The sequence below is a fragment of the Haemaphysalis longicornis genome, unplaced genomic scaffold (genome assembly GCF_048455015.1).
Source record: "Haemaphysalis longicornis isolate Haplotype H1 unplaced genomic scaffold, Haemaphysalis longicornis Haplotype H1 scaffold_1, whole genome shotgun sequence".
Classification (NCBI taxonomy): domain Eukaryota; kingdom Metazoa; phylum Arthropoda; class Arachnida; order Ixodida; family Ixodidae; genus Haemaphysalis; species Haemaphysalis longicornis.
In genome coordinates this window covers 121,885,571-121,907,735 of record NW_027526203.1, presented here as the reverse complement: position 1 = coordinate 121,907,735, position 22,165 = coordinate 121,885,571, and the positions used below count along the sequence as shown (strand labels likewise).

At 47.2% G+C, this 22,165-nt stretch overlaps 1 protein-coding gene across 1 annotated transcript in view; it reads right to left on the bottom strand.

The window, feature by feature from the left end:
* Nucleotides 1-22,165, bottom strand: part of LOC144179557 (nose resistant to fluoxetine protein 6-like) — a gene marked incomplete in the record, with an annotated part of 454,840 nt that overhangs the window by 6,348 nt on the left and 426,327 nt on the right. Inside the window, 1 exon segment of the mRNA XM_077707960.1 lies at nucleotides 10,359-10,501. Coding sequence (XP_077564086.1) covers nucleotides 10,359-10,501 — 143 coding nt within the window.

Here is a 22,165-nt window from a genome sequence, read left to right as displayed (position 1 = left end):
CTGGTTATACGTCGTTTTTTCGGCAAACGGCATACAGCCGAACAACGGCACGCGCCTGGGCGCCGAGAATTCATGCAAAGACGTGTTTGGAAGGAGACCGACTGGTTTTTTCCTGGGGGCAGAAAAATCCGTTAGGGAGCCGAACGACGGGGACGCGTTTTTCATCCGCTCCGTCTTTCTACGTTTTAAATGAACGAACATCGTTTTTCAAACAGTAATGAGTGTTCTCAGTGATCGGGCAAGGCGCAAGGACTCACTGGACATTAGCAGGGAACAATTTAGGCCATCGAAATGTCATTTATTGCCACAAGAAGACTGTGCCACACCGACGGGTGAGCTAAGCCTCGCCAGTCATCGCCGCTACGACGCCTCTGCCGCCGGCTTCGTCGACGGATCAGCTCGAGGATATTCGCCCCCTCAAGAAATGGAGAGCATTGGAGACATCGACCCGGCAGAGATGTCCGATCCGAGATGAAGATGGTTCACCAGAATAACTGGCCTTCAAGGAGGTCGAGCAAGCGGCCACCACGCAGGAGCTAAAACGCCACCATGTTAAGGACTCCCCACCAAAGAAAGGCAAGTGCGAGCAAAAGCGCAAGTTATTCTGCGTACAATTAAACTGCGACAAGCAATGTTGCACTATGTTGTTGGTGATAATCGTAGAAGGGACTCGCTCGCGCATTGGTAGGATGAACTTCATGCCCTGCACTATGTTACTTCATGGGATTTTACGACTGCCTATTTAGAAAAAAAAAAAACTATTTTAAATTTGCGATAACAACAGAGCCTTGTAGCTGACGAAGCCTACACTCTAATCCTGGTAACCCATAATGTAACTTCTAAAGGGATGTAACCTATAAAATAAAGGTTACAATGGATCCATTTTGATGTTTTCTTTATCCCAGTCCATTCTAAGGGTTACAAGTGTGAAGTTAAAAGCGGTTTATAGGTTACATTAATGATTTATAGGTTACATCAACAAAATCTGACATGTAACCTTTACGTTGTAACCTATAAAACGCCCTGTAACCTATAAGAGATGCTCGTCGCGCCTTCTCTCCAGGCGGCCGTTGATTTCTCTGTTGCATGACGGGATATAGAGAAATGGCGGCGCCCGCAGGCCCGGTGGCCGCGTTTTCGCGCCACTCGAGCCTTTTTACCGCTCTGATACCCCTACGATGAAGCGAGGATTGCTGTTACAAGACTTATTTGTCGGCGTGAGTCGCGGAGGCTGCGGCGAGCCCATTTGTGACTGGCAGCGCTACACGGCCCGTTCTCCTACGACCAGCGTCAAGTTCGCATGTTGGACCAACGCCCCGGCACCAGTGAAAGCGAACTCGGTGAGTATATTTCCGTAACGGTTTCCGTGTTTTCATTGGATGTATCTTTTCGCTGGGGGCTTTTCAATTTGAAATTGCAGCATTCGAGAGGGATTTTCGTTACCCGACTGGTTGCTTCGCTGGACGTTTTCTGTGCTGGACGTTTTCTGTTGCCCGCGACGGCAATTGAATGAAATCACGGGCTTGCGTTCGTTGCGTCAGACTAGCGCGGACGGTCGTGAAAGCCCGTACATCATAACAGATAACGGCGCTCGTGACCTGCTTTCTGCTCTGCGCGCCTTCGTCATGTGTTGAGCGTTTTGTTTACGCTGTTGGCTGCATCGGGCGCACTTGACGAGTAATTGGCTCATGTAATTGTCAGGTAGCTCTGCTTGAATATTTGAAATTTTTCCCAATAAAGTCTTATATTATCGTGCTATTCTCTGGGTATTATCATTTTCTTTCAGCCATCGGAAAATATTCATTTTTCTCGCTGCATATATTCGGAATGGTGTCTAGTTTATTGGTCTTGTAGTAATATATCTGGATAAACACAAGCTGTGTGCTGCAGAAAAGTTGTCCACTAAATGATGCCCGAAATTTCTAAACTCACTTTTGTCCAGCACAAGCCTCTTTTCTTTGTAAAAGTTTGCCCTGCCGCACAATAAAAAGTTTTTATATCTACAACACTCTTCATTTTTGTCATTCTTTTCCTTGAGTGGGTAAATTTGGTGTTAGTCCTTTTGAGGTAGCGGGGCATTGTCACCATGTTAAGTGGGTTTATTATTCCCATTCGCACAAATCAGTCGCTTATTTATTCGCGTGGTATTGCCGGGCAAATTTTTGTCCCGCGTGATACTAGTGTAGTGCAGTAAAGCGACTTTACAGAATGGTGTTATGTATGAGCCAGCATGCAGGCTGCTTAATTGTTTTTTTTGATGATACAGAAATGGTGACGAATTACACAGAGACAGGTGCAGGTGTAAAAATGGGTGCTGCACCCTCATCGGTTCCTGGCTGTTCGAAAAGTGTGGTTGCATCTGGCTACCTATGCTATGACTTATGAGCACTACTGTTTTTCTTGCAGGCAGTGTTCCTTGAGCTGACAACGAGGACTCCCCTGCGTATGACACAAGTTGAAATGAAGTCTGATTTCCGTGGAAACAACGGTATGAAAATGCAATAACTAAAACTCATTCATTCAAATATTCTTTGTAAAGATGGCACCCAGGCCTGCACAGACAAAAGTATGATTCACTTGTAAAAATGCGAGGCCTTACTTCAAGTGTTATGATGTTATATTTCGTATCTTATTTTGCCTCATGTTTACTGACTCTTTCTATCAGTTCGTTACTACATGAACTTTATGAATTCACATAACGATTTCCTCATCATGGAGCTTTGTAGATTTTCAGCAACTCTACCTATTCTATAAGATGCGTAGTTTTGCAGAGCCAACAAGAAGAACTCTTTTTCGAAAAGAGCTCTTTAAGAAAGCTCCAGTTGTTAGTGAGGGCTTTTGCTGTGTTCTTTTCTTCGTCTTGTCAAGTTTGAGGTGTTCTTTCATTATGAATGTATACCAACTGCCCAGCTCTAAAGCCTATTACATTTTAACCCAAATAACCCTTTGAGTCATTACAGGTACAGACCTCCCGGCAACGCCACTTGAAGATCGGTGCAAGTTCTAGATGTATCCTATCCCACAACACATTTGAACGAAGAAAAAATGTAAGTTGGCGATTCCTTTTTACGAATAGCCGAGGAAGAAACCACCGATAAGAACACTTTACTGAAATGAAAAACGTTTCGGCTTCCACGTGGGATCCTTGTTCAAAATGGAACGGCCAGTACAAGGGGGGGAGGCAGATGCTTAAGTACAGCCAAACATGTGACGCAGACGGCGGCAGCATCGTGAAAGCACGTTTCCTGGGTTTAGTGCGACGTTCGCTCTGTTGCGTGTAGTAGTGATTCCACATGATGGCGCGGAAATGTTTTTGCTTTCTCTTTTGCAAATGTATGTCAGTTTATCGCGTAGCCCAAAGTTTCTGCCTGTTCTGGGTGACCATGCAGAAACATTTCGCGAGATAAACAGGAACACGGCACGATTAAAATTCGGGAAGGTTGGCCGGTATGACTATAGTGGCTTCGCGTTGCTCTGAACAATGCGGCCAAATTACTCTGTGTAACGATTACTGAAATGATGTGAAATTATTTGAAAGGCCGTAAATCACTCCTTCTCTGCTGTGGCCTTTCATTTAATTGTCTGGTCTCAGTCTTCATTTTTGTGCAATATATTTTTCGTACTTCACATGCCTGTGATTTGGTGTGATGGGCTTATGGTTGCACTGGATTTTGTTCTTTTTCTGAAATTTTCTGTAGATGGCTCTTCAAGGTGGGGAAATCCAAGTGACGGCCCCTCACATTTATACCTCCATCGCGGCAGCAGGGAACAAGTCATTCAGATGACCTCGGGGAAATCTTCAGCATGCCCTGATTTTGTGCCTGCTTGTGTACACGTAAATTGCGAAGCTTATCTCTGAATTTTCCCAAGCGCCTTTTCCATGCAGGAAATTATAGATCCCATATAAAGTTTATCCAAAAGACAGATTGCAATCGGCCTAGAAACTTGTTAGTGCTGCAGAAAAAACGATAACTTGGCGTGGGAATCACACCTCAGGTGGAACTGTAAAGAACCTAAGAGGGAAGTGTAAAGATGGATTCGTAAAGACAAGCGAATTCCAAGTGTAATATTAGACTCTGAGTGAAACAGAGAATGCAGGGAACATAGCCATAAACACTGCTTTGTATGAAAAAGTGAATTTGTAATAAATGTTCTTTCTACTTTCCCACATTCTGCGTTTTTTCTGTGGGGAACCATGACAATAACGCTGTACTGAGAAAGTGCACCTCTGAGAACCATCTAATAAATGTAGCTCAAACTCGAATTCGTCTGAAATTGTTCAATTGCAGTACCAAACAATTTGAAATACTTTGCATACATCCGTGCAAGTATTCAGGTAAAGAATCTGTTTATTTGGCCATGTTTGTGAAGCTGTTCACGCAACATTTACTAAATAGGTTTAATAAGGATATGTCAATAAACCAAGTTTTACCTGGAAGTCTAAAGCAATATAGGAAACGCCAGTTCGCCCAGGAATCCGCACTCGTCTAATATTCATTAAGGAACGATAATTACATTGGGGTGGTTCACAGCTTTGCTTTTTAATAAATAGCCCACAGGTGTTTCATAATAATAAATTTGAATGTTCAAAACTACTGATGCCAAACTTCTTAAAATGTGCTCCTATTAAATGCGCAAATATGTGTGCATGTACTGCAATTCTCTTTTGATAATTATGGCCTAAGTTGTCAGAGAAGAATTTTTGGCTAAGGCTATGTTATAACTTTGGCGTCCTTTTGAAGTATGCTATCAAGTGCATGTTTCCACTAAAGCTTAGTTTCCCTAAAGCCTAATGTTGTTTAAGTAAAGCTAAAATTCATGCCCGCAATTTATTAAAAGACCTATCATGCATGTTTGATACTGGTTTCGTAAACGGCACAAAGCTGATGCAAACATCAAATTTAGTTATGCCTTTTTATAAGGCTTAAGCGTTGCCAATACTCACAAAGATTTTTGGGTGACAACCTTGGTAACGATTATAGAACAGGTAATGCAATGCATATATTAAGACAACGTTTTCAGGCTTTTTAGTACCGCAATTTTAGGAATTATAAAAGTAACTTCTCTTTTAGCCCCAGCCGTGTGGCCGGCAGTTTGTTCAAAGGACGAACAAAAGACACCCGACGCAAAAGTTTAGACAGCGCAATGGACAGCATGGTCGCACATATCGTCTTCCACTAACGCGATATTTGTTTATTGCGCGGGAAAGGCGCCTTCGGGACGTCGCCACAGCGGCGCCGGCGAAAGCGAGCCTGGCGCACAACATGACACCTTCCAGGTGTGTGGCCTTGGACGGCGGTAGATGTAACTTATATAAAGGTATACATGCTGAAAGCGGCAAAGTAACCGATAACTGAGTAACTCTTACGTGTATACGTATATAAGGGTTACGAAGATATAGGTTACATTTGTACCTTATAAATTAGAGGTTACAAAAATTCGAAAATGTATACCTCTATTAAGGGTTACCCAGCTTAGAGTGTAGCTGTTAATTTAGTTCCGATGTTTGAAGGCGAGCTTAGCTACTCTTGGGATATGACTCATTTGGTTAAACATAATCGCCAGCATCCTAGCAAACACGGATTTTGTCAGGATTTTCTTGCTCAACGCAGATTGTTGAGTTCACGCACGATTTGGTTCTTATAAGCTTACAGTGGTTGACTGTATATTCTTGGACTGCAAAAAAGGAAATGATGGTGTTCCATATCCCCTTCTGCGTAGTACATTTCGTCCTATGAACTGAATGAATCGGTTTTTGCATTATTATTACTATTGGCCCTATAACTTTGTTAAAAAGTACTGTGTAGTTTACCGGACTATAGCGAATGAACGTGATTCGGTATACCTGCAGCTTTATTCGAATTTAATAACATCCTGGTGTGCTGATTCAGAAAAGTTTTTGGATGTTAAACAGTGTGTTAACGTGGCACCTTTACAAGAAAACCTTCATTCCAATTGAATACGTATACCGTAAATTATGCTGCTGTGACAACGGCCGAGGAATATAAATACCTAGGAGTTTATTTAGGGAGTGGTTAGAGGTTAAATAGGCAGGTTCCCACCATAAACGTTACGGCTGCATATGCTTTTGTCTTTCTGAGACGAAATTTCAGTGAACCTCCATCTAACTGAAAATAACAACCGTATTTCACTCATGTGCGCTCAATCTTGGAGTACGCATGTGTTTTCGTGGATCCCTACACCAAAGAGCTGGTTGATACGCTCGAAAACATACAGAATATGTCAGTGCGATTCGTATTAGGTAATTGTCAAGCTCAACTTAGCATGAGAGAAATTAAAAGTAAACTGAAATGGCAGGACGTGAAAGATCACAGACGAAACCACAGGTCGAACTTTTTTCGCAATATCTATCATTCGAAAACTGAAGTAAAAGGGGAGAAGTATGTCCAAGCGCCATTCTACATATCGCAAAGTGGGACCGCTAGCTTAAAGCAAATTATTAACTTTCCTTTAAAAGTGGCGCCTTGCGCGATTCATTTTATTTTACATCAATACTGCAGTGTAATTATCTTCCACCTATGATTGCATTAACTGTTTATATTGACGATTTTCAGCGCGCTTTGTAGAATTATTTTGTTATTTTGTCTCATATTTAATGCTTAGTGTTATGTATCTCCCTTCTGTAATGCATGCAAAGGCAAGCAGGTATCAAATAAATAAACAAATAAAACAATGAATAAATAAATGAATATAAATAAATAAATAAGTAAATAAATAAAACAATGAATAAATAAATGAATAAAAATAAATAAATAGATAAATAGATAAATAAATAAATAAATAAATAAATAAATAAATAAACTTCCAGAGGCGCAAGTTTGCCTCCGACGGGTTGAGAACCCTACGGATTCAACCTTGACCAATAAAATATTTATTGCCCTATTCGTTGCAGTATGCAAGGTTTCCTGTATGCATGCTACCATTGCTATGTTATTGGTTTGAAACAAATTATGTAACTCTAATTTTACGCGTTTCCTTGCGTGATCACAGAGGTATACAACTGCAGCCACCTGAAGCAGGGCGTCATTCGCAACGCGTCTAGAATTTTTTGAACGTAGTATGACATTAGAAGTAAATTAAGTTCTTTTGGACTATTACGTGGTGTGGACCTATACTCATGAAAACAACATTAAAATAGATTGAAAATGAAAGTACCTGTTCGCTCCTTCTTAGGATCAGCCCTGCCCAAGATCATCAGAAAAGTTGATCGAGTAGAAATGTCTTTGCGCAAAAACTGGACATACTTTTTTTGTGAAGGAGTTATATTAAATGCTCCTGAGTGTTTTGTTGAGAACCAAAACGCTTCGTAAACGCATTCACGCCGGTTTTATATACAGCAAAATCGGTCAAGCAACTGTTATAAAAATAGTTTATGTAGTCATAGCATGAAAGTGTTTCGGAATATTGCCTTAAAAGAAATTGGCTAAAAGCGGCGCAATTTATTCTTCTGAAATTCAACCCACTAAAGTATGCGCCCTCTGCCGCGCCCCCCCCCCCCTCCTCTTTTCCCGTTTATTACAGGTAAGCCGCCCCACAGAGGATATCAGGTCCTGGACAATACATCTATTCAAGCTCTACAAAGAACTGAATATTTTCTGGGTTGGGCAGTAAAAGAGGCACAGCAATTAAAGGAACGACAATTTGTGAGCACTGTTTAATAAATGAATTTTGCTGTCAACTGAGGCTGGTAATTAAGCAAGGCTGCGCTGAAAGCTTGACGGCTGGTGGTTGCGCGCGAGCTCACTTTCATGTGGCTGCATTGGACCCAAAATGCTGGGTTTGAGCTGCTTCTGCACTGCGCGAATGAGTCATCTGCTTTCGCGACATGCATTGACCGGCCTCAGTACAGTTAACGTACTGTGGCTGAACTCCAATGCCCGTAGCACGGCCGTATTTCCGGTAGCTTTAGTCCGGCTCGAGTCCGACGACCGCATCTCGGCTGTAATCCGGCGGCCGTACTTCGGCCGTACACGGGTGGCTTTGGAATGGCCGGAGCCCTACGGCTGGAATCTGGCCGTATGACCGTAAGCCGGTCGACTGGCCGACGGACACTGGCCGTTGGACAGCCATGGGAGTACGGCCGTATACGGCCAAAAGGCCCACATTTGGACATGGGCCGAACATGGCTGCCGGAAAACGGCCGGACAGAAAATCACCGGCCAAAGTACACCGGCCTGTTTTAGGCCGAACAGTCCTGCGCTGCCTGGGATGTCAGGGAGGGTCCGGCGAAATCGCTACCCCTGGCCGTCGTCTGCGGGTAGTACGCGGAAGCGGTTCTGCGAACAGTGTTCGAGGCACGAGCAGCAGAGGTGGATAGAAACGTGTGGCCGCGACCGCATAAAAGAAGCGCGAAAGAAAAGCGGAAAGCAGTGACTCAGACGTCTGGCGGGAAAGAAATATGCCACATCTGTTGCCCAGCCAAGCCATGCTGTTTCTGCATAACATGTTAAGTGGTCCGCTGCTGTTACAATCTACCAATAGCTAGTAGAGGCGCATAGCAAGGGTCTATCATGGTCAATACCAATACTTTGGAAAAACACAGAAGCGCAAGGAAAGGGTTGTAACAGTCCGGCAGGCGGGAATACGTGCCATTCGTGCTGCTGAAAATACGGGAACGAAGAGATGTTACGGAATGAGCAGGTGGACAGGGCAGACAAAAAAAAAGCAAGAAAAAATGACCGGGGGCACTACGATATGTTTCGGGAAGCCTACATGGCCTTTGTTGACGCATCGATATGAAAAGATTACAATACGTACGGGCACATGAAGCACGGCGTGACAGGTGTGGTATTGTCGGTGAGCGCTACCACGGGCGGCGCTGCGAAGCGCGGCTCCGTGACGTCGGCTTCTAGATTCTCGCATTTCTCGTCTGGTTCACTCGGGGTCGCTCTCCGTGCTGTTTCTTTGCGTTCGGTTGACTTTTGATGCTTGTCCACACCAGATTTTGTTTGTGCGTACATGTTCGTCATAATAAAAGACTTAAAATCGCATACACTAGCTCAGGGCGTGATTCAAAATATAGTTTTTGAGACCGCTCCTGTGAAGCGCCTCCGTGTTAAACCCTACGATCAATCAATCAATCAATCAATCAATCAATCAATCAATCAATCAATCAATCAATCAATCAATCAATCAATCAATCAATCAATCGTACAAAATAACACCACCTCGATTTTGACCACGAGAATGCAAGAGCACCAATTGCACGGTCACTAGTTTCCATGTTCTGGATGGCAGGTCTGGACTCGTCACAATATCTCAACAGGAGCTGCGAGGTCAGCACGTTCTTCAGCTGTTGAAAAGCCTCTTCACAGTCATGCGATTACACAAAGTAAGGAGGGGGGGGGTCTCCGTTTCCGACCATACGCACCTAGGCTGTCACGCATCAAGAAATGTAATCGCTTTTTTCGTTCTTTCATAATTTATTTGCAATCTCCCAAACCCATGTGTGCATTTGCTTTCTTGTCTTGTGATGAGGTGGCCTGGGAAGGCGAGATGGGATGGTTTTTGCACGCTATGTGCGCCTTAATTCGTTCTTAGGTTTATTGATTTTTTGTACTTCTAAATAAACCATGTGGCTCTAATACTTGTAAAAATTGTAAATTTGGCCGTTTTTTTGTAGGTGTCGCGCACGGCGTGCAACCGCAACCTTTTTTCTTTCCAATAGGCTGCATATCGTATTGTTCACCGCCGCTGCTAACCAGTACCCCTGGGGCTTTGGGGGACCAGTGATTACGTTGCCGGTTTCACGACGTAAAGGGCCCGGGTTCGATCCCGCGACCTCCATTATCACATTTTTTTCGCTTGGGGCGTACTCCCAACACCTGCTCGTGGGCTCCCTGCCTACTCGCCACTTTCCCTCACACTTCTTCGCCTCGCATTTTCGCCCTCTTAACCATGGTGTTAGCTTTCTGGTAACCCTCCACGGCGGGACTGCAAGAATAAAGAGCTCCGCTGCTAAAAAAGAAATCTGCCTCGAGCTCACATTCGCACACGCCCTTAGAGTATTTAGCAGCATAGCTAAAGGATAGCGGATTTAACAGGACAGGTGACACCTGCATGCCACGTAATCAGAATGGTAACTTATTTGTTAGTTTGCTTGCTCTTTTCCCAGTACAGCCAGTGGAGGCGTTAGCCTTGGCCGCTGTGTGGCGTTATGCGCGCAGTTTAAGGCAAAAAGGGAAAATGGCGTTCGTTTTGCGCATCTCGGCCCTTGAGCCCACTGCGTCATATTGCTCTGAGAGTCTCAAAACGTTCGTGGTTCAGCATTCTCTGCCCGTTGGGTAGCGACTATTACTGAAGACTGGGATTTTAATTAGCATCACGTCGGCACTCACCGCCATGAGCTGGTCCGCCTGTACCCTTTCTCGAACATAGGCGGTGAAGATGTTCTGCACCAGCGGGTGCAGCAGGAAAACCAGCGGCGCCAGGCGGCTGAGGGGCCCGAAGGCCGGCCACGACAGGAAGTCTCCGACAAGCCCTGCGGAAGAGCGCGCCTCCGAGTCGCTTAGGCACAAACAAACCGCGGCACTCTATTTCTCAAATTACTTTTCGTGTGAACATTTCCGTTGTATGTACATGCTTGAAATCCAGCTTAAGTTTAGAGACGTTGTTTACAGCCCTGTGTCGAACCGAAAGCAATCTCGGTTCTGTTCTGGTTCGGATTAGTGAGGCTTCATCTTGTTTCAGACCGGACCGTATTCAAGAAAATAACTTCCCGCAGTACTACGGCAAGTGAATTTGAAAACCAGGCGCGCTCAATTAGTGAAATTGGGGAGTTTAAAGTGTAAGGAGAGCGTGTAAGCAGCACGACCGGCTTCGTAGCAAGGAGCGCCAACTACGTGCTTTGTTGGTGCCTTCTCAATCACGCTGCCTTTCACGCCAACCACGAGGAAACGGTACCTGTGTCCCTCTGACCCTAACAGTCACCAGCGAAGCGTTCTAGTAAACACGAACGCAAACACGCGCGCGTATACGCGCAACACGAGATTCGTTGTCCCAGCGAAGAACTTTTCTGTAAGCGTAGCATTGGCGCGCAGCGATGTGGAATGATTCACATCGCACTGCGCTATCACCTACGCCACATCATACCTAAATCTTCGACAAGAAGAAACTCCAAAAATAGAAGGCCTCATTCATTAGGCCTACAAAACGGCTTTTGGCCTCCCCTTTACACCACCGCAGACTAACTGCTCGAACTGGGACTACACAACGCCCTTGGGGAGCTCATGGAGGCTCAGAAAAACTCCCGACTTCAACGCCTCAGTCTCACGCCACGTGGAAATTCCGTTCTCCACACACTCGGCTACCCAACGGCGCCAAATCAAGACCGCCCGCCACGTCTCCCAACTACCATCAAGCACCGTATCCACGTTTTCCCGATACCATGCCATATGCATCCCACCAATAACCAAGGCCGCCGGAAAGGGCGGGTCCGCTGCCTCATGAAGAAGCTAGCGAATGACCCCCAGTTCCATTACACTTACGGCGCTCATGACTCCCGCATTCGACGCACAACTTTGGTCACCCTCAATAACGCTGGCCGAATCTCCATGGCCGCCACCACGCACGCCAACAAAACACAGATGGCTAAAGCTCTGGCAAGCGCCTTCGCAGCCACCACCCACGCCAAGCTTCCCTACATCACGGTAGTCTCCCACTCGCAGCAGGCATGCCGCATGAACTAGGCAGGTCAAGCTCAACCCCAGGTTATTCCTCTCCTCCAATGTCTACCCGAAAAGACCACCATCACGATCATCTGGACTAACGGACCCTCCGGCATTCCGGGGAACGAAGCGGCCTAAGCCGCAGCCCGAGATTTGCACTCGGGGGGGCTCCCCACTAATGGCCAAGTGATCCCACAACTTCGCAACGAACGCCCAATTCCTCTACATTCCGCTCAATAGTACGTACAACGCCTTTCTATCTCACTACACCCTTACCCGCCGGGTCTACCCCCCCCCCCTCCACACCCCAGGCTAACCTACCAGCAAGCCATAATCTATCGTCGCTTTCAGTCCGGTACCTTCTACAATGACGTCATCCTTCACCAGATCGCACCCACTATCTACGCCCGTCCATGCCAACACCGCGACACCCACTCACCACATTCCATCTCGTATACTCCTGTCCCCACTCACCTAACCCACCCCCCTTTCCCACACTGGAGCAGTGGGAGACTGAACTGACCAGCCAGGACCCGGCCTGCCAGAACGCCTTGGTTTCTCGGGCCATCGAGTCGGCTCGGTCAAGAGGCATCCCGGACTAGGGATGCGCTTCGCTACCATCCTCTTCCCTTTTCAGTTTCCTACAATAAACGTTTTCTACTACTACTCCTGCGCTATTGATGCGGACACTCTAGACCGCATGCCCACGGTGGGATGAGGCCAAACTCTATACTTTAACGACGGGAACGTATGCACGAAGGAGCACCCCACTAGTGGGTCACTGCGGTTGAAAGCCGGGTATACGTTCTGCAGTTGATGCCCACAGGCTCAGGTTTGGCACTCTGAACCCTACTATCACCCATGGAAGAGGGAAAACTTGAAAGTGGAATTCGTTGCGGAATGTTTTGTTGCCTGCATAAGTGTGTTGAAAACCCGCATTGACGTTCTGTAACCAGCTTAAGGCTCATGAAAAGCCGCAGACCAAAAGGCTAGGAACGGAGTATTCAGCATCCCAATGCTGCATGGTCAGGGCAACTGTAGGTTATCTTTCATGCGATAGAGTGGTTGTTTTTGCATAGTTTCCGAAAGTATTGCCGTGTTTCCTTCTTTTTGTTTGACAACGTTCATTTACCAAGCCCGCCAGATAGCTTGCCAACGTATACAGTCCACACAGGCTTCTGAAAGTGTGTTGTTTCTGTCTGGTTTTAAGCTTATAATTAAATAATTATTTAAGCAATTTTTTTTGCTTCCAATTAATTATGAGCCAACAAAACACTGTTCACAAAAGCAACCGTTCGGCTGTTTCCATCAGGTTTTTTTAGTGCAAAAGGGCTAGTAGCCTTGCGGAGTATTTCGCCTTTGTCTAAAGAATGTTCTTGCCAGTGAAAAGAAATAAAGCTGCCGTGGTCGACGTCTAACCTGGGTCATCCGGTTGCGAACCCGTTGCCTTAACGACTATGCCATACGCAAGGCGTTGAACGTGATGTGTGCACAGCGCGCGTTGCTTCAGACGCCACGCCTTGTGCGTAGCGCGTCCTGGTGAGCATGTTCGCAAGAAATATCGCAGGGGAATATTATGCAACGCTGGATACGCAGGCATGTATGTTGCTGCAGCGCCATATTCTGTGCTTGGTGCAGGAAAACTCTCTGTCCTTTTGTTTTTCAGCAAAAACCGCAGTCATTTCAACCGAATTACTCAACCATGGAGGTAATTTTGTGTACAGGCAGGTCACCCCGGTTTATTAGATGGAGACACGTTAAAATAGCCGCCAGAGGTTTTGTTAATAAGCTGCACTATAATAGAAATATGTACAGTGGCACTTAAGCCTTCTCTTATACTGTGAAAATACGAGAGCATCACATCTTGTTAACTGGTTGAAGCATACTTCTGGGTGGGTAATCCATCTGTTATTAAGAAGAGGAGGAAAAAACTTTATTGCGACCCTGGTGATGTGGGAGTGGTTTTGAGTCCAGGAGACCACGTGACGACCGTGCTGTCTCAGCCCTGGACACAAGGAGTTGCTGTGCATCCAAGCCGGCGCTGGTCGTCAGGTTCTCCCACAGCTCAGGGAGGGGTAGGGAAGTGGGTAAAGGTGGGAGGGCTGGGTTTTGTGCGCACCCCTAGATCATGTGTATGAGGGTACATGGTGTTGAGAACAGAGAAGACCCGACACGGCGAACTACCCTTCCGAAGGCACGGTTCCGACTTTTTTTTCTCGCTACTGACCCGGGAACCCCGCGTTAGCAACGCGGTACCCACATCGTCTTTCTCGCGTGACGCATGCCCTTTCGGGGATTTACCATCCTCCCGCACCCTCCGTCTTCGCGTGTGCCCCTAATAGGCACATCACTGCACAACGGGCCGCAATTTATGTCTGTTTAAGCGTCTTCATCTGGTGCGGCGTATAAATCAAGTTTGACGTTTTGGGCTCTTGTGTCGGTCGCCCAGCACGTTCAGCTGCGAACGATGGTCGCGCTGCGAGTCCCGCAGTTCCTTTGGAAGCTGGTGTTGGAGCTTTCAAGCTCCTTGTAGCTGTACCCGATGATACGACACTACTGACGCGTATCGGATGCGTCTGTGCCGCGGTACTGCTTGAACATAGGAATCTTGTAGATATCCTTGTGAAGCACGAAAGTTGTTTTTCTTAAGCGTATCACGACGATGCCACTTTGCACAGCGGTGCGACGCCTCCACGGGCGCTTTGCGAACTGAGCCAGACAGACGAAGCAAGGCGCCCTCTGTTCCCTGTTCGTCAGACCTGCCAGGAACTTGTATGGCGTCCGATTGGCACATCTCTGGTGGGTTGACCAGTTTGCTCAAGGTGCCAGATCTTTCGATACAGGCTGAAACCAAGGCACTTTCACTGCTGTTTGTGACGTGTAGATTATTTTCTTCTGCGTATGGGCCCTGGAGAACCCAGCTAAACATTGTTTCAATGGTGCAAAGGTTGTCGTTAAAGCGCTCTACACGTCCGCTTACCAGCCTCCAATACTGGTCCGAACCAACTAACACGCTTACTGTGGGTGTTAGGAGTTGCCCGTCTTCGGGTTCATCGGGTACGGGTAAGTTGCTGTCGTGAAGCATCGCTACGGTGTGGGCTTCTAGACGCGGACCATTGACGGTGCACACTTCCGGAACTCCGTGTTCCAGGGTAACTCGACTCGACTGAAACCGGCTTCGGTGGGTGATACCGACCTTCCGGCATTGGCACTGTCGCGGACGATTCGAGCTGCCAGACGAAACCGTCAAGTCCTCTCTTCCGGAACAAGACAAGCCCTGCTGTCGAGAGAGGTCGCTGCGCTCGAAATTACGTTGGCTGCCGGTGTCGAGGAGTATCCGAACCAGAACACGACCGCACTTTCCATATGCGCACATGTGGCCGTTGGGAGCAGCACCGACGAGGTCAAAGGGCTGCCGGCTGGCGCAGTCGTTATACTGCGGTCTCTTTCCGAGAGTTCATCACATTCAGCATTTCTGCCAAAGTGAGTCGCAGTCGGGCAGTTGTTCGCGAATCTCTCCTACATGTCGCAAAGGACCGCAATGTGTCGCCTAGAACACGACTCACACCTAAGGCAGTGCTTGTACGGCAGTGGCGAGCCATGTGGCCCTTTTTAGCGCATCTAAAACAGCAGTGATTCCTTGAAAGGCGACGTCGCTTTTCTGCTGCTGAGAAGACTGCCCTGCAATCTTTTGCCTTGTGGCCCTGACCATTGCACAAGTAGCACGTCAGTTTTGCTCCCGCCGACACGTTCGTTAAACCTGATGCAGATCCTGCTGACAAGGCCAAGGCGGACTTCAAGTGAGGAGAGGAAGTTCTCGGCTGCTGCCGAATTGAAGACGTCTTCAAATCGGAGTTCGATCGAAAAGCTCGACTCTCCTCCCTGCTCTCCACCGAAACCTTCAAGAACGACATGATGGCCTCGACCTGCTCTTCTCGAGTCACTGGCTCACCGTTGTCGTTAGCAATCTCTTTCATGCCCTGACAGTATAGAACTGCCAAGTCTTTCGGTAACGAGCGCATGACGACGTGATGTACAATCAGTGCGCACTCTGAAGCCGGGACACCTAGACTCTCGAGGCAGCCAGTTCGTAATTGAATCTGCTCATACAGGGATCGGAGGCGCGACACTTACAACGAAGATTCAACTAGAGCGCTGGCGAGCAGACTGTCCACGTGGTCGTCTACGAGCAGCTCCGTACGCCCAAATCGGTCGGTGAGGATCTTTACTGCTTGACATGTAGTTGCTCTCTTTGAGGCGAATCCACTCAACGGCACCTTTTGCATCCCCGGCCAAGTACGATTTCAAGTACTTAAATTTCTGGATGTCGGAAAGGTCCGGATGATTGTGAATTGTCGCCTCAAAATTCTCCCCAAAGCCCTGCCATTCGTGTAGCTCGCAAGAAAAAGTGGGAACCTGCACCGCCAGCAGGACGACTCGCGATGTGAATGCGCGCGATCCGGCATGCGAAGGCTGATTCGAGTGGGCTGCAGGGCGAATGCCTTCGGCCAACCTTTTCTTCTGCTAAGCGGGCAGCAGTTCCCCTGCAGTGCCGCCATCGGGAACTCTAATGCTGGCCGGCCGCTGGTCATTCACCGCCGAGCGTAGCCGACTGAGAACACGGCGTATGCTTTCCTTGTACTCCAAGGCGTCGGCAACATCAAGCTCGAATTCGTCGTCTTCCAGTGTCTCTCCAATCTTGACATCAAGCTCTTTAAGACAGGCTTCCTTACTTGCGGGCAGGTCGATGGCCTCTTGCAGGTCATGCGGAGACGGCGAGTGGGTTTCTCAGTTGCTGCCTTCAGCAGCCCCGTAACGGATCCGCGAACAGCGCTCCGCTGACGGCGCAACCTGTCCATCGTAGAGTGCTAGATGCCACTCTTCTCCCGGGTTTTACGGCACCATAATGTTGAGAACAGAAGACACCCGACACCGCGAACTACCGTTCCGAACGCATAGTTCCGACTTTTTCTTTCTCGCTACTGACCCGTGAATCCCGCGTTAGCAACGCGCTACCCACATCGCCTTTCTCGCTCGACGCATGCCCTTTCGGGGATTTAACATATGCGTTAGGGGAGAATTTACATGTGGCAGGGTATTAGGTGGGGTACATCCAATGTAGCCAAGTAGGGTGAGGAAAGGTGTTTGTCGAAAGCCTTCTGGGTATTACTTCTGTTTTAGTAAGCTGTGGATGAGGAGTGGAAAATGTTGCCTTGAAGTGCGATGATGTTGGGTGATGTCTTGAAATGTGAGTGGGGGAACGAGAGTCGGTGCTTCCTCAGAGGCCTGGGAGGAGAGATGGCAGGCTTGCCTATGGGCAAAATTATGGCCCGTTAGTGAGGAGTGTCCCGGGCTGCACAAAGCCTCTGACGGCTGCTGTCATTGTTAAGGGTCAATGCCCATGAGCGGGTATGTGAGAATTGTCGGAATGAATTCAGCATATCAAAGAAATGAAGACGGCACAGCGGACTGCAGAACCTCAGCGCCAACGAAAAAATCGAGAGAAAAAAATCAAACTAGAGTGAGAAAAGCTTCTGCAGGAACAAAGACGGCGAGAACATACACTCGATCCACAAAAAAATTACACCATCTTCCCGTGGGGAACCATGAGGAGGATGCGAAGCATCATAGGGGTTCTGTGTAGGTTCCATTGTGTTGCCGTTATGTTGTTTCATTTATCGGAGCACGAATGGGAACGTAGTGTGAACCCCCATGTAGAGTCAGAGAAATGTAGAGAAATGTGAGACAGCGAAGAAACCGACACCGGCGTTACCTGATCGAACACCTCCTAGTTCTCGTCTTTATTTACTGCGTGCTCACGCTCCTACCCCGCTGCCCGCCCTCTCCGTCCTCTTCTCTGGTTGAGCTGCAAGGCGCGTGGCGCTTCCCGCCACAGCTTTCCCACGGGAAATTCAACATCCTCCTCTAAAGTTTTCAGTTCGTCGTTTCGTTGACGTTCAGCTTCGCGTACGTGCCTTCGTTGTATCAGTAGCTTCTTGACGTAGTTTCAATGAGTCAATGACATTTGGGCGCTTTCGTAGCACTTGCTCCTGTCCCGGTTTTGTAGCGCAGTGGGAAGAGCGCTACGTACCTCCCGTTGCTGCCAGAGAGTCGTGGGATCGAAACCTGGCGCCGCTATTTCTTTTTTTTTTATAGTGTAGGGGGAGGGGTGCGGACGCCGGACGACGGAGGATCGACTAACAGATGCTTTGCAATTAAAACGCCTACTCCAGCAGGGGGAAAGAAAGCGAGAGCACGAAGCCGAGCTTAAACGGCTCAAGCTCGAATTGTCACGCACCCACGTTCGCGGTGACAACCGCGTGCAATCTGGGGCGACTGGGCGCCTTGGGCTGCGAATGAGCAACGTTATGCGACCCTACAAGGCAGAGGAGATCAATGGTCTCCTTTTTTTGTCAATTTCGAGCTCACGTCCGACAAGGCGTAATTTAAGCGCGAAACGTGTCCGCAGCGCTTTCTTACGCTTTTGCCAGGAGAGGTGGCCGGCGTGGCCACAACACAACACAAGCTTCGGAAACTCAGTTTCGCCAGATGGGGCTACGTGAGGGAGCAAAAAACTTGTTCTGTCGGGCGCAAATTACTGACCACACATGAGCGGAACCGTGCAAGGCCGACGTGCTACTGGCCGCCATGATGTAAATCACGATATAACAGACATGTGACTTCACCAAACTACAATAACCATCACAACCACCACGGCTTGGCAGCTTCCTAATGTCGGCATGGTTTGAATTATACCTGTAAATTTTTAGTCGTTTATTTCTAAATTTATATTTGAACGAGAACCGCGCAAGCAAGCTCTCAAAAAAACACATAAGTTCTTGCAAAGTAAGCTCGTATGTGTTTTTTTGAGAGCTTGCTTGTGCGGTTCCTGTTCTGTTGTTCGTCACGTGACTCTTGGCACATCCGCTCAGTCGCCGTTTACATCATCTCTGCAGGGCGACCCATAGCTTCATTTTTTGTTATTTACGCGGTTATTTTCAAGGTCCTGACCCACAGACTGACATATTAGTTTTCTGCGGATGCCAATATATCTGTGTAGACCAACTTCGGTTTTGCCTGCGGTGTACCTTTAAGCAGAATCTCGACCGTACCCCGAGGCGAACCAATAAATGAACCTCTAAAAAAAGGACTTCACATTCCTAACTTTATGTATCTATTTTCTGAAGTGATTACAAGGAAGGAAAATGGAGCATAAACATACAAATAAGTGGAAGCTTCTTATGCAGTGGTTGTCGGCGCCTACCTGGAATGAATATACGACATACCTGTTATCACCAGCCGTCCACACCCAATTAGGTTGCGCTGTCATACTAGAAAAGCTGTTGCGACTTTAAAAAAGCATAAAACCTTGCTCTAAGTCAGGTCAGTGAAACTGAACGAGGGAAATCCAGGGATTAAAAAACTGGCGTGCGGGCAAGCGGTGACAGCGTAATCCGCTTGTTGACCGAACCCGGCAGAACTCGCGGTGCTGTGCAGGAAGCAGGCACGACGTCAGGCTTTTACCAGTCATCCCCCGCCAACAGCACCTCAGACTCTGTCGGCTGCTGAGAAACTTTGTACTTTGAAAGTTTTGTACTAAATGGAAGAGAGATGGGAAAGTTTTGTACTAAATGGAAGAGAAATGGGAAAGTTTTGTACTAAATGGAAGAGAGATGGGAAAGTTTTGTACTAAATGGAAGAGAGATGGGAAAGTTTTGTACTAAATGGAAGAGAAATGGGAAAGTTTTGTACTAAATGGAAGAGAGATGGGAAAGTTTTGTACTAAATGGAAGAGAGATGGGAAAGTTTTGTACTAAATGGAAGAGAGATGGGAAAGTTTTGTACTAAATGGAAGAGAGATGGGAAAGTTTTGTACTAAAAGAGAGGTGGGAAGAGAGAAAGAGAGCACTTTATTGCATGGGAAAATGCAGAGAGCTTAGCCCACATGTGTTCGCCGATATCAGAATTTGCGCGGAGGGGGGGGGGTGGCAAAGAAAAAAACAGACCACCCTTGTACGAAGAAAAATGGTGGCATCGGGAAGACTAACATAGAGATAAATAGCGTCCTGTGTCTGGGAATTGATAAATAAAGTATGTCGGATGCTTTTAACTTTCTAAAAATGTGAATGCGAAAGCTATATAGTTGGACCTTCTGTTGATCCGGTTTTTTCACCCGCAGCGGTGGCTCAGTGGCTAAGGGCTACTGAGCTCAAAAATGTGTGTTCGATCCCGGCCGCACACGGGATCGAACACACGCGCGGGAGCGCAGTCACGTGTTATTTTTTCATATTTCGCTGGGTTTCTTCATCAGTCAGAATAAATGAGTCCGCAGTTTGTTCATCACGGAAAATACCGCAGTTAGATTCCCCTCGTGGGTATCTACAAGTGTCCCAATGCTCTTTTAATAATTGAGGCAGTACTTAGAGAGTTAGGTAATTAATTAGAAATAATTAATTAATTGTGATTAATGCAAAAATTACTGGTCGCTACTCCACTGTACTGGAAACATTATGAGCTAGGTTTTGTTGGAGTAACGACATTGCTCTTTTTTAAAATCTTGGTGCATGATAGCTGGGACACCCTGTATATACGTACATAACATACATACATACATACATACGTACGTACGTACGTACATACATACATACATACATACATACATACATACATACATACATACGTACATACATACATACATACATACGTACATAGATACATTTATGTCCGTAGGTGCGCATTTGTGTGTACAGGTGGTGGAGCTTTCTTGGCCCCGGATATTAAAAAAGCCTACGCGCAGTTCAGACATCGGGTTCAGTGCATTGTACGTGGCATCCTGGGTAGTTACAACCTGCAGTCATTAGATCACGGAAAATTATTTGTCAATACTTTCTATTAGTTACTTTTTAATTATTGGTTTAATCGCTAACGTCTCAATTATAATGTTTCAAAATCGCCCGACAAATCCCCGGATAAGAAATTTCCTCGCCATATGATATTTTCGGTTGGTTTTCCCGGTAAAAAAGGCCTCATAATACGGCAAAACTGAAGTAGATATGGCATCTACAGCCACTACACAGGAGCTCCCAAGCGGCTTTTGAGGGTGGTGTTGTAGTAGTAGTAGTAGTATAAACGTTTATTTGCCATAAATGGTAAAGGAGCGGAGGATGATCTCCTGCGTTGGTCTTGAGGTGATCGCCCCCTTTGGTTGGCGTCCCTAGTCCGGGATGCCATGGCCTGCCGCAGCACGAAGAGCTCGGTTCACCAGACCACGCTGGTTCTCCAGGACCGCGCTGGTCAGCACGGCCTCCCACTGCTCCGGTGATGGCGCCAGGACCTCCGGTAGTTCCTTGACGCCCTTGCACTCCCACACCATGTGGTATAGGGTGTTGGGCGTTCCGCTGCAGAACTGGCATTCGAAGCTGTATAATGTGGGGTACATCATATGCAATTGTGTGGCATGTGGGAAGGAATTTGTCTGAAGTCTTCGTAGTTGTGTTGATTCTTCTCTGGTGAGCTTTGGATGTGGAGGTGGGTATTTCCTTCTTGTAAGCCTGAGGTGTTCTAAAATGTCTTTGCTTCGTTTGGCGATGGGATGTCTGTGTGGCATCCCGGGCAAGACGTGTGTTCCCGTCAAGGCAACTGCCCGGAGTGAGAGGTCTCGGGCTACGGCGTCGGCCGCTGCGTTACCTTCTAGGGACTCGTGCCCCGGTGTCCACAAGATGTATATGTCTATTGGGTTTCGGCGTGCTTGAAAAGTCTTGGATAATATTCCAAGCGCCGTTTTAGAAATTCGTCCTTTTTGGTAATTCCTGCAGGCTGCTTGCGAGTCCGTGAGCACTGTGATTCGCTCTTTGGTTTCCGCCGCTCTGGTGACGGCAAGCGCAACCGCTGCCTCCTCCGCCGAGTCCGTGTCTCCCGTCTTGATTGTTGCCGATGATAGGTGGGAACCTTTGAAGTCTACAACGCTTATTGTATGGGCTCGTTTATTTATTTGGCTTGGATACACTGCCGCATCAACGTATCTTGAGTTTTGATCATTTCTGTAGGATCTGTGGAGTGCTTTCGCTCTGGCTTCGCGACGCTTCTTGTGGTAGACGGGGTGCATGTTTCGTGGGATGCTTGCTACTTCGATGTGCGTCCTTAAAGCGAGGGGGATGCGTTGCTTTTGGTTTTCTGTTTCTATTGGGCCCGGATAGTTTAGGCGGCACAAGGTAGCTCTGCCCGTTTTTGTAAGCTTGAGCCGTTCCAGTTTGCTTGCCCGGTGCGCTTCTGTCAGTTCGTCCCACGTATTATGCACCCCTAGTTGCAGGAGTTTTTCGGTTGAGGTTATGGCCGGTAATCCAAGCGCCATCTTGTATGCTTGTCGAATTAAAACGTTTAATTTTTCTTTTTCTGCTGTTTTCAGTCCTAGGTAAGGGGTTCCGTAGGTTATTCGACTTATGATTAGTGCCTGGATCATTCTTATCGTGTCTTCTTCT